We start from the raw sequence: 13,887 nt of genomic DNA, 5'->3' as shown, positions 1-13,887 counted from the left end.
TGTCTAGTTGCAGGATGCATGTTGCATGGAGCCCAGTGCATGGTGCTGGCTGCAGGATCTACATTGCATGGAGTCCAATGCATGGTGCTGGTTGCAGGATGCATGGAGTGCAGTGCATGGTGCTGTTTGCAGGATGCATGGAGCCCAGTGCATGGTGCTGGCTGCAGGATGCATGTTGCATGGAGCCCAATGCATGGTGCTGGTTGCAGGATGCATGTTGCATGGAGCCCAGTGCATGGTGTCTAGTTGCAGGATCTACATTGCATGGAGCCCAGTGCATGGTGCTGTTTGCATGGTACCCAAGGCCCAGTACTGACTGCAGGGTGCCCGGTTCTGGTTGTAGGTTACACGGTACCCAGTGCTTGGTACCAGCTATGGGATGCCTGGTACCAGCTGTAGGGTACCCAGTTCTGGCTGTAGGGTACCTTGTACCACCATAAGGTGCCCGGTACCAGCTGCAGGGTGACGGTTACATGATACACAGTGCCCCGTTCTGACCATAGGGCAACCTGTTTCTGTCCATAGGGTGCCCCATTCCAGCCATAGGGTGCCCCATTCTGGCCATAGGATGCTCCATTCTGGCCATAGGGTGCCCTGTTCTGTCCATAGGGTGCTCAGTTCTGGCCATAGGGTGCCCCCATTCCATCCATAGGGTGCCCTGTTCCATCCATAGGGTGCCTGGTTCTGTCCATAGGGTGCCCCATTCCATCCATAGGACACCCTGTTCCAGTCATAGGGTGCCCCGTTCTGGCCATAGGATGCTCCATTCTGGCTATAGGATGCCCTGTTCTGTCCATAGGGTGCCTGGTTCTGGCCATAGGGTGTCCCATTCCAGCCATAGGGCACCCTATTCTGTCCATAGGGTGCCCTATTCTGTCCATAGGGCACCCTGTTTCTGTCCATAGGGTGCCCTGTTCTGGCCATAGGGTGCCCTGTTCTGGCCATAGGGTGCTCAGTTCTGACCATAGGGGTGCCCCATTCCAGCCATAGGGCACACTATTCTGTCCATAGGGTGCCTGATTCTGGCCATAGGGCACCCTATTCTGTCCATAGGGTGCCCCGTTCCCAGCCATAGGGCACCCAGTTCTGTCCATAGAGTGCCTGGTTCTGGCCATAGGGTGCCCCATTCCATCCATAGGGTGCCCTGTTCTGTCCATAGGGTGCCTGGTTCTGACCATAGGGTGCCCCATTCCAGCCATAGGGCACCCTACTCTGTCCATAGGGTGCCCTATTCTGTCCATAGGGCACCCTACTCTGTCCATAGGGTGCCCTATTCTGTCCATAGGGCACCCTGTTCTGGCCATAGGGTGCTCAGTTCTGGCCATAGGGTGCCCCGTTCCAGCCATAGGGAACACTATTCTGTCCATAGGGTGCCCTATTCTGTCCATAGGGTGCCCCATTCTGGCCATAGGGCACCCTATTCTGTCCATAGGGTGCCCCGTTCCAGCCATAGGGCACCCTGTTCTGTCCATAGGGCACCCTATTCTGTCCATAGGGTGCCTGGTTCTGACCATAGGGTGCCCCATTCCAGCCATAGGGCACCCTATTCTGTCCATAGGGGCACCCTGTTCTGTCCATAGGGTGCCCAGTTCTGTTCATAGGGGTGCCCGGTTCCGGCCATAGGCTGCCCCGTTCGGGCCATAGGGTGCCCGTTACATGGTACCCGATGCCCAGTCCCGGCCATAGGCTGCTCGGTTCCGGCCGTCCGGTGCCGGTCTCCCCGTTGCCGGTCCCGTTTCAGGCCGTTTCCCCCGCCGCTCCGAGCTCCGCTTCCTGCTTTCTAATGTTCCATTGTGCGGAGCTTCCATTGTGACGCGCGGGGCTCGGCGAGGCTTTGTCTGTCCATATATGGGCAGCTACGTCACGGAGCGCTCCCGCCGCCCGCATAAATGGGGCCGCGGAGTCCCCGGCGGAGCAGTCGGGAACCCGGAGCGGAGCGGGAGCGGCGAGCGGAGCGATCGGGAGGGGTTAAATCCTCCCCCACCCCCCCCCATTTAACAACCCACCCCTCGCTCCGCTACGGGCACAGCTCCCTCCCTGCCCTCCCCCCCCCCCCCCCCACCCTCCGAGGAAACACCATCAACCGCCGCTACCGCCGCGTGGGGGGGGGACCCCACGCGAGACCTCCCCCACTCAGGACCTCCCCTCCCCCCCCCCCCCCCCCCACGCCCGCCCCAACTTTATTTATATCCCCCCCCTCCCCCCTTTCCCATCTATCTATTTTTTTCCCTTTTTGCCCCTTCTTTTTTTGGCCGTGTATGATTTCCCCGGCGCGGATCCGCCGCTCCGATGTTGTTCGCTGGGGAACGGAGCTGATCCGACCTTTCCCTCCGATGCTATGACCGGGAAACTGCTGGAGAAGCTGCCGGGGACGATGAGCACTTTGCTGAACCAACTGCCCGACTCTTTATACCGGAGGAGATCCCCAACTCTTTGAATCTCTTCTCCGGCGGCGGCGGAGGAGGAGGAGGAGGAGGAGGAGGCGATCCGGTGCCTCACTACAACCAGATGGCTGCAGGTGACGGGGGTTTGGGGGGGGGGGGATGCGGGGAAAAAAGGGGCCGGGGGGCGGCGTGTGTGTGTGTGTGTGTGTGTGTGTTGGGGGGGGGGGGGGGGAAGGGAAGAGTCGGGGATGGGGAGCGGGCCCCCTCCCCCCCCCCCCCCCCCCCGCCCCACGCGTGACCGCCCACCCACCCGCTTTGCTCGCTGTGTCTCCTCCGCGCTGCGGGAGCGCTGCGCTCAGCCCGAACCTCCGCCGCAGGTACCGGGGAAGGGGGGCACGCACGCATGCATAGAGCAACCCCCCCCCCCCCACCACCACCCTCTTCTCCTCCACCCCCCTGAGCCGGGGGGCTCCGCGCCGCGGACACGCGTGGCCGTGAGCTCCCACCCTCCTTACGGCTCCCACCCTCCTTACGGCGGCGGTGCGGGGGGGTTCGGACACACGGGGCTGCCGGCCGCCCCCCCCTGAACCCCCCGACAACCGCCACCTCCGAACCGGGATCCGCGTGGGCGCCGCGGACACTCGCGGCCGTGGGCTCCCACCCACCCGGTGGCGGCGGCGTGGGGGGCCCCGCGGGGAGCTTCCCCCGGAGCTCGGGGCTGCTGGGGGCGGCGTGTGTGTGTGTGTGTGTGTGTGTTGGGGGGGGGGGGGGGCACAAAGCCGATCTCGTTTCTCGCCTCCGGCGCTCGGGTTTGACACGCGCAGGGATCGGACCCTCCGGTCGGGGTCGGCAAAGCGGAGTTTGGGGTCGGCAAAGCGGAGTTTGGGGTCGGCAAAGCGGAGCTGGGGTCGCGGAGCTCCGCCGTGTCAGCCCGGCTCGGATCCCACCTGGAGACCGGGGTCCTCCACCCCGATGGGGCCGCGGGGGCGGCAGCGCCGCTCCGTGTACCGGCACGGGCACCGCGCACGGCCGCGAGAGGAACCCGAGGGGAGCCAGGGGGGATGTAGCCAGCGGCCGTAGGGTGGGAGACCCGCACGGCCCCGTCCCCGCCCGGCTCACCCTGCCCCGTTTCTCTCCCCTCAGACAATGTGATGGACATTGGCATCGGGAACGACAAACCCAGCCAGGAATTGTCGTCCTATTCGGGGACGTTCCAACCGGCCGCCGGCAATAAGACGGTCACCTACCTGGGGAAGTTCGCCTTCGATTCGCCCTCCAATTGGTGCCAGGATAACATCATCAGCCTGATGAGCGCCGGCATCCTGGGGGTGCCGCCGGCCGCGGGGACGCTGAGCGGGACGCAGAGCTCGGGGGGCGCCATGGGGGGACCCCCGCAGGGTGACGTGGACCAGATGTACCCCGCGCTGCCGCCCTACTCCTCCTGCAGCGACCTCTACCCGGAGCCCGTCTCCTTCCACGACCCGCAGAGCAACGCCGGCCTCTCCTATTCCCCACAGGATTACCAAGCGGCCAAACCCGGCCTGGACAGCAACCTGTTCCCCATGATCCCAGACTATAACCTCTACCACCACCCCAACGAGATGGGCGCCATCACGGAGCACAAACCCTTCCAGAGCTTAGATCCCATCCGCGTCAACCCGCCTCCCATCACCCCGCTGGAGACCATCAAGGCCTTCAAGGACAAACAGATCCACCCGGGCTTCGGGGGTCTCCCTCAACCCCCCCTGACCCTCAAACCCATCCGACCCCGCAAATACCCCAACCGACCCAGCAAAACCCCCCTGCACGAGCGGCCTCACGCCTGCCCGGCCGAGGGCTGCGACCGTCGCTTCTCCCGATCCGACGAGCTCACCCGACACCTCCGCATCCACACGGGCCACAAACCCTTCCAGTGCCGCATCTGCATGCGCAGCTTCAGCCGCAGCGACCACCTCACCACCCACATCCGTACCCACACCGGCGAGAAACCTTTCGCCTGCGAGTTCTGCGGACGGAAATTCGCCCGTTCCGACGAACGCAAACGACACGCCAAGATCCACCTCAAGCAGAAGGAGAAGAAGGCCGAGAAAGGCTCCGCGGCCGGGCCGCCCCCTCCCGCAGCCCCTCCCGTCGTCACCTCGTCGCCCCCCGTCGCCCTCACCCCCGCCGTCACCACTTGCGCCTGAGGGGCTGCTCTGGGGGATGGAGCGGACCCGGAGTGCTGCGTGTGGGGCCGGGGACCGGAGGAAGGACGCCCGCAACCTCACCCCCGTCACCCCAAGCCCACCCCTCATTGCCCCGGCTCTGTGGATCGGATTGGACGCAGCCCTGAGCTCATGGCTCATGGGGGGGGGGGTCTGCGTCCCGCTGCGTGCATCACGGTACCACCAGCCCCATAGCTGGGGTCAGGCTGTTGGCATCTCAGCCCCATAGCTGGGGTCAGGCTGTTGGCATCCCAGCCCCATAGATGGGGTCAGTTTGCTGGCATCCCGGTCCCCCCAGCCCCATAGATGGGGTCAGGCTGTTGGCATCATGGTACCCCCAGCCCTATAGCTGGGGTCAGGCTGTTGGCATCCCGGTCCCCCCAGCCCCATAGATGGGGTCAGGCTGTTGGCATCACGGTCCCCTCAGCCCTATAGATGGGGTCAGGCTGTTGGCATCTCAGCCCCATAGATGGGGTCAGGTTGTTGGCATCCCTGTCCCCTCAGCCCTATAGCTGGGGTCAGGCTGTTGGCATCCTGGCCTCCCCAGCCCCATAGCCGGGCTCAGGCTGTTGGCATCCTGGCCTCCCCAGCCCCATAGCTGGGGTCAGGCTGTTGGCATCCCGGTCCCCCCAGCCCCATAGATGGGGTCAGGCTGTTGGCATCACGGTCCCCTCAGCCCTATAGATGGGGTCAGGCTGTTGGCATCTCAGCCCCATAGATGGGGTCAGGTTGTTGGCATCCCTGTCCCCTCAGCCCTATAGCTGGGGTCAGGCTGTTGGCATCCTGGCCTCCCCAGCCCCATAGCCGGGCTCAGGCTGTTGGCATCCTGGCCTCCCCAGCCCCATAGCTGGGGTCAGGCTGTTGGCATCACGGTCCCCTCAGCCCTATAGATGGGGTCAGGCTGTTGGCATCCCAGCCCCATAGATGGGGTCAGTTTGCTGGCATCCCGGTCCCCCCAGCCCCATAGCTGGGGGTCAGGTTGTTGGCATCATGGTACCCTCAGCCCCATAGCCGGGCTCAGGTTGTTGGCATCCCTGTCCCCTCAGCCCCATAGCTGGGCTCAGGCTGTTGGCATCCCGGTCCCCCCAGCCCCATAGATGGGGTCAGGCTGTTGGCATCCCGGTCCCCTCAGCCCTATAGCCGGGGTCAGGCTGTCGGCATCCCGGTCCCCCCGGCCCCAAAGCTGGGTTCGGGTTGTTGGCATCCCTGTCCCCTCAGCCCTATAGCTGGGGTCAGGCTGTTGGCATCCTGGCCTCCCCAGCCCCATAGATGGGGTCAGGTTGTTGGCATGCCGGTCCCGGGCTCAGGCTGTTGGCATCCCGCTGTGTGCGTTGCGGTACGGCGGGCCGGGCTGTGCGCATCCCAGCGTCGGGCTTGAGGATGTGGGGATCCCAAATGTGGGGCAGCCCGGTACCGAGCTGTGGGGCTGAGCGCATCCCGCTGCCTGGGAGCGTTCCGGTAGCGGCGGATCGGGCTGAGTGTGTGCTGGGAGCGGGGTGAGGATGGGGGCAGCCCGGTGCCGGGGGTCGCGTCGGATGCAGAGCGGTGTGTCGGATCCCAGCGCTGGGGGTCGGGATGTGAACACGTCGGTGTGTCGGTCCCGGTGTAGGGATGGGGGGGGGGGTCATGGCGGTGGGGCTGGGAGGTGGGCATGGGGTCGGGCTGTGGGCATGGGGTCGGGATGTGGGCATGGGGTCGGGCTGTGGGCATAGCGCTGTGCCGGGGGTCGAGATTGAAGCACTTTTATAGTGCACGGAGCCGCTGCTGGAGGTGGGATTTGGGTCAGCTGGTACCAGAACCGGGTCGGGTGCCCCTTTAGAAACCGGGATACAGCACCGTCTGCATTAGGGGGGGGGCTCACACCTCCCGGCCCGGTTCTATGGGCAGCCCAGACCCCTCTGCCCCCCCACCTCCCCCTCGGCCCTTCTGTACCCACAGTGCCCACCCCCCCCCACGGTACCCGATGCCCGCAGCCACCCCATATGTGTCCCACCCCCCCCCCCCCCCCCCCCCAGCGCCGCCCCTTTGGTTGCCCCCCCCCCCCCCGCCCCCCCCATCGATTTCCTCGGTCGGAAGGAAATTCAACCCAACCAAAAACACACGGACAAAAAAAAAACAAACAAAAAAAAACCCCCGAAAAATAGGAAAAAAAAAACACAAAAAAAAACCACCCCCAAAAAAAGAAACAACCCCCACCCCCAAAAAAAAAACACAAAACAAACAAAAAAAAACAAAGCCGTATTTTGCTGGATACTTTTTATAATGTGAGATATTTTTATTTCCTTTGGTCACTTTACGAAGCTGCCCCCGACCCCAGACAGGGAGGAGGAGAAGGAGCCCACCAGGGCAGCCCCCCCCCCCCCCCCCCCCCAAATCCTTCCCCTTCCCCTCCTGCCGTTGCTGTGTGCATGACGTCACTGCATGGCCAATGCCACCCCCCCCCCCACGACCCCCGACCCTCCCCCCCCCCCCTCCTCTCTGCTCCCCTCCGAGTGGTGGATGAGCCCCTGAAGGACGCAAGTCTCTGTTGCCAAAAGGTGGTTGTGGTGGGGTTTGCTGGCTGCATGTGAGCGTCGGGAACACGCCGCGCACAGCGTGATGCAACACGGCAACACGGCACACAGCAGGACAACACAACACAACACAACGCAACACACAACATGACAACACGCAACACAACACACAATGCAACACAACGCAACACAACACACAACATGACAACACACAGCATGACAACACACAATGCAACACAACATACAACAACACGACACACCGCATGACAACACACAATGCAACACAACATACAACAACACGACACACAGCATGACAACACAACGCAACACAACACAACACACAACATGACAACACAGCAACACAACACACAGCAGGACAACACGACACAACACACAATGCAACACAACACACAGCATGACAACACAACACAACACAACATACAACATGACAACATGACACAACACACAGCATGACAACACACAATGCAACACACAACAACACAACACACAACATGACAACACAACACACAGCATGACAACACGACACACAACGCAACACAACATACAACACAACACACAACATGACAACACACAACGCAACACAATGCAACACAACACACAACGCAGCGTGACACAACAGGACACAATGCAACACAACACAACACAACACACAACATGACAACACAACACACAACGCAACACACAACACAGCAACACAGCAACACAACACACAACGCAACACAACGCACAACACAGCTTGACACAACATGTCACAACGCGACACAACACGTCACAACACAGCACACAACTTGACAACACACAACACAACATGACACAACACAGCATGACACAATGGGACACAACGCAACACAACACAATGCAATGCAACACACAACGCAACACACAACACAACACAGTGCAGCACAGCATGACACAACACACAACGCAACACGGCACAACACAACACACAGCACACAACACACACCATGACACAGCACAACAACACACCATGACACAACACACATTGCAATGTGATACAATGCAACATGACATGACAACACACAACATGACACATCACACAACACAACACACAGCACGACACAATGCAACGCAACACGACACAGCGTGACACAACACACAACGCAACACAACAGCATGACACAACACATAATGCAACACAACACACAACGCAGCTCAACACAACACACAACGCAGCACAATGCAACACAACACAACACAACACACAACGCAACACAACACAGCACAACACAATGCAGAATGCACAACACACACAACACAGCACAACACACACAACACAACACACAATGCAGTACAATGCAACACAACACAGAATGCACAACACACAAGGCAGCACAGCAACACAACACAGTGCACAACACAGTGCACAACACACAACGCAGCACAACATAACACAGAATGCACAATACACAACACACAACGCCGCACAACACGACACACAATGCAACACACACAACACAACGCAGTACAATGCAACACAACACACAACACAGCACAACACAACACAGAATGCACAACACAAGACACAAGGCAGCACAGCAACACAACACAGTGCACAACACAACACAACACACAACGCAACACAACACAACACAGAATGCACAACACACACAACACAACACACAACGCACAGCAACACAACACAGTGCACAACACACACAACACAACACAGCGCACCACACACAAGGCAGCACAACGCAGCCCAGCACAACACGACACCCAACGCAACACACACAACACAACACACAACGCAGTACAATGCAACACAACACACAACACAGCACAACACAACACAGAATGCACAACACACACAACAGCACAACACACAACGCGGCACAACGCAGCCCAGCACAACGCGACACACAACGCAACACAACACAACACAACACACAACGCAGTACAATGCAACACAACACACAACACAGCACAACACAACACAGTGCACAACACACACAACACACAACAGCACAACACAACACAGAATGCACAACACACACAACACAACACAGCGCACAACACACAACGCGGCACAACGCAGCCCAGCACAATGACACACAACGCAACACAACACAACGCGCGCGAAAAAGGCAAAAAACAAAAAAAAAAGGCAAAAAAAAAAGGGGGGGGGGGAATGATATTTTTTGAGAGACTTTTGTATCAAAGTTGAGTACTTAGAGAAAAAAAAAAGAGAAAAAAAAAGAGAAAAAAAAGGCAAAAAAAAAACACGCAAAAAAAAATTAACCAAAAAGAAACAAAAAAGGGCCGCTCCAGATGTAATATATTTTGTGGATGTTTTTATTTCTTGGATTTATAGTACCTTATACTAAGGTTAAAACAGAAAAAAAAATGACAAAAAAAAAACATTAAAAAAGGGAAAAAAAGAAAAAAAAATGTAAAAAAAAATCTTTCACCCCAACCCCCACATCCCCGAAATAATGAATAATAATAATGAATAATAATATTAATAATAATAATGATGATGATGAAACCCGGTATCGTGAGAAGGTGACGATTTTCACCCCCATTTCATCGCTCATCCCCGCTGTAACCATCCGCCGATGCCGTAAATATATCATTGTGTTTGGCTGACTCGCGGCCCTTCTTTGAGCACCATCCGAGGGGCAGGGATGGGAATTTGGGGAGGGGGCTTTCCCTTCTTTGCTGTGTTGTTGGGTTGGAAGGGGTCCCCACCGCGTTGGGGTCGGTTGGGTTGAGCAACCCTATGGAGCAACCCTACGGAGCAACCCTATGGAGCTATGGAGCAACCCTATGGAGTTGGCATTGAGGTGTGGGGTTGGTTGGGTGGCTCGGCCCCATAGTTCAACCCCGCAACCTCCATGCCCTGCAGCGTCGGGTTTTTCCACCTCTGGCCCTACAGAGGATTTCTTAAGGCTCGGAGGTGGCGTCCTTTGGCTCAAAGAGGATCTGGTGGTTCAGCCCTTAATGCGGCGGTGCCGCAGGTGCGGAGAGCAGAGGGATTTCTGCTCAGGTTATAAATAACGTGGATTTCGGGGCCGGCGCTCGGAGGCGCGTCGGGGAGAGGAGGGGCGATGGGTAAATCCCACAGCTGACCCCATGTGTGGCCACAACGCTCTGCTTCCCATCCTTGGGGTGAATGCGCTCGATCCGTCCTTCCCAATGGGGGAGTGGATTTGGGGCCGTGGGGTCAAGCAATGATGGGCAATGGGGACGCCGGGTGGGCGCCAGTGGGGCACCGTTGGGTTGGGGCACCATTGGGTTGGGGCACCGTTGGGTTGGGGCACCATTGGGGTCACAACGGTGACAGCCCAACCAGCGTTGGGTTGGATGGTGCCTCCACCTGCAGGGCTGTAAGGAGCAGCAATGGGGCTGAGCTCCCGGCCATGGAGCCCATGGGATCTCATGGTGCTGCTGTTGGGATGGGCGCAGGCGGGAGGAGCACCCATGGGTGGCGGAACGTGCGGAGCGCGTGCGGCACCTTGCACGAAAATGTTGGTTGCCACGGAAACTCGGCACTTTCCGTCCCCGTTGTGTGTTCTGGGGGGGGGGAGGGAAGGGCTGGCAGCCATGCATGGCTGTGGGTCGGATCCCACTACCCCCTGCCCAAAGCCCATGGGTTGTCTATGGGACGGTGGTTGGGGTTGGAGGAGAGGCCGACCCCATTGGGCCGTCCCCAATGGCTCTGTTGGGTTGTGGAAGGAGTCCCCAAGCTGTTCCCATATGTGACTCAGGGGCCAAAAGGATGGAGCTCACTGAGTGCTCCTCTGCACGTCCCCCTGCCCGGCCCTCACCTCCAGGCCCCGATCCCCCACATCCCTTCCCAATGTCCCAGTGGGGTCACTGGACCAGGCAGGACTCTGTCACCCCCCCATGGAGCCATCGCCCCACTGCCATCACCACCCATGGGGGCATCACCCCAATGCCACCCCCCTCCATGGGGCTGTTATTCTTCATGGGGCCATCATCTCACCGCCATCACCCCGAATGGGGCCATCACTCTCCATAGGGCCATCACCCCATGGCCATCACCTCCCATGGGGCCATCACCTTCCATGGGGCCATCACTCTACATCTGGGGCCACCCAATGGGGTCACCTCCCCTTTTCCACCCCCTCCATGATGGCATCCCCCTTCCCCATCCCCATCCCCATCCCCATCCCCATTCCTCACAGGGCATTTGGACCAGACGTCCCCATAAAGTCCCTTCCAACCCAACGCTCCAATGATCCCCTATGCCCCGATGTCCCCCCTCCCCCCATCCCACGTCCCCTCTCCCCACATCCGTGGGCACAATCCCTGCCCGGCGCTCACCTCCCTCGATCCCTCAGCCCTAATCCCGTGTCCTCACCGCTGTGTGTAACACCTTCTCAATTTAGCAGCATCAGCTGCGACGGTAATTAACGCTCTGTTTACCTGCTGCTAATGAATAAAGCCAACCCTGGCACCACTCCTAAACCGCGTCCATCGCCACGTCCCCACCAATTTCATGTTGTTTAGCCCCAAACCCAACACTCCAACCCTATGGAAACCCAATATTCCATCCCTATGGGAAACCCAATGCTCCAACCCTATGGAAAACCCAACATTCCATCCCTATGGGAAACCCAATGCTCCATCCCTATGGGAAACCCAACACTCCATCCCTATAGGAAACCCAATGCTCCATCCCTATGGGAAACCCAATATCCCATCCCTATGGGAAACCCAATGCTCCAACCCTATGGAAACCCAATGCTCCATCCCTATAGGAAACCCAATGCTCCATCCCTATGGGAAACCCAACACTTCATCCCTATGGGAAACCCAATGCTCCATCCCTATGGGAAACCCAATATCCCATCCCTATGGGAAACCCAACACTCCATCCCTATGGGAAACCCAAAGTTCCAACCCTTTGGGAAACCCAAAGCTCCATCCCTATGGGAAACCCAACGATCCAACCCTATGGAAACACAATATTCCATCCCTATAGGAAACCCAATATTCCATCCCTATGGGAAACCCAACACTCCAACCCTATGGAAACCCAATGCTCCATCCCTATGGGAAACCCAATGCTCCAGCTCTATGGAAAACCCAATGCTCCAACCCTATGGAAACCCAACGCTCCATCCCTATGGGAAACCCAACATTCCATCCCTTTGGGAAACCCAATGCTCCAACCCTATAGGAAACCCAACATTCCATCCCTATGGGAAACCCAATGCTCCAACCCTATGGAAACCCAACGCTCCAACCCTATGGGAAACCCAAACCTCCAACCCTATAGGAAACCCAACGCTCCATCCCTATGGAAACCCAACTCTCCATCCCTATGGGAAACCCAACACTCCAACCCTATGGGAAACCCAACGCTCCAACCCTATGGAAACCCAAAGCTCCATCCCTATGGGAAACCCAATATCCCATCCCTATGGGAAACCCAATATTCCATCCCTATGGGAAACCCAATGCTCCAACCCTATGGAAACCCAATATTCCATCCCTATAGGAAACCCAACGATCTAACCCTTTGGGAAACCCAAAGCTCCATCCCTATCGGAAACCCAACATTACATCCCTATAGGAAACCCAATATCCCATCCCTATAGGAAACCCAACGCTCCAACCCTATAGGAAACCCAATGCTCCAACCCTATAGGAAACCCAACATTCCATCCCTATGGGAAACCCAATGCTCCAACCCTATGGGAAACCCAATATCCCATCCCTATGGGAAACCCAACACTCCATCCCTATGGAAACCCAATATTCCATCCCTATGGGAAACCCAACACTCCATCACTATAGGAAACCCAACACTCCAACCCTATGGAAACCCAACACTCCATCCCTATGGGAAACCCAACGCTCCATCCCTATAGGAAACCCAACGCTCCAACCCTATGGGAAACCCAATATCCCATCCCTATAGGAAACCCAATGCTCCAACCCTATGGAAACCCAACGCTCCATCCCTATAGGAAAACCAACGCTCCAACCCTATGGGAAACCCTATGGGCTATGGGCTATGGGCTATGGGATATAGGATATGGGATATGGGATATGGGCTATGGGATATGGGCTATGGGCTATGGGATATGGGATATGGGATATGGGATATAGGATATGGGTTATGGGATATAGGATATGGGCTATGGGCTATGGGATATGGGATATGGGATATGGGATATAGGATATAGGATATGGGCTATGGGATATGAGATATGGGATATGGGATATGGGATATGGACTATGGGCTATGGGCTATGGGATATGGGCTATGGGCTATGGGATATGAGATATGGGATATGGGATATGGGATATGGGATATGAGATATGGGTTATGGGATATGGGCTATGGGATATGGGCTATGGGATATGGGATATGAGATATGGGATATGGGATATGGGATATGGGCTATAGGAGCCAACTGGGACGGGATATGGGCTATGGGCTATGGGATATGGGATATGGGCTATGGACTATGGGATGGGATTTGGGGGCACATCAAGCCATGACCAGGACGTGGCTTTGGCTCCCAGCATTTGGGGTCCCCATAGGAGATCAATGAGGATCCATCACGGTACGACCCCGCAGCCCCCCAGGGGGGGATCCCGGCCCCCCCAGACACCAATGAGGAGCCCTGCAGGCCAACCCCGAGGCTCCCAAACCGGCCACGTGACGCCACGCTCGTGACGTCATCCGGCCACACTCCAACCCGGCACTCCAAGGGTTAACACCACTCTCGCTCCCGTGACGTCACCAAGGGGGGGGGGGCAGGAAGG

At 57.8% G+C, this 13,887-nt stretch overlaps 1 protein-coding gene across 1 annotated transcript; it reads left to right on the top strand.

The window, feature by feature from the left end:
* The first annotated feature begins 2,174 nt into the window (after positions 1-2,174).
* On the top strand, positions 2,175-4,803 carry EGR3 (early growth response 3). The gene is given in 3 exon segments (XM_072357080.1): positions 2,175-2,408; positions 2,411-2,518; positions 3,528-4,803. Coding segments are annotated over 3 exon segments (1,221 nt in total). The 5' UTR covers positions 2,175-2,338; the 3' UTR covers positions 4,571-4,803.
* Positions 4,804-13,887: the final 9,084 nt, after the last annotated feature.

The sequence above is a fragment of the Excalfactoria chinensis genome, chromosome 25 (genome assembly GCF_039878825.1).
Source record: "Excalfactoria chinensis isolate bCotChi1 chromosome 25, bCotChi1.hap2, whole genome shotgun sequence".
Taxonomy (NCBI): Eukaryota; Metazoa; Chordata; class Aves; order Galliformes; family Phasianidae; genus Excalfactoria; species Excalfactoria chinensis.
Note: the sequence above shows the minus strand (reverse complement) of the source record. Positions and strands in the feature narration are given on the sequence as shown.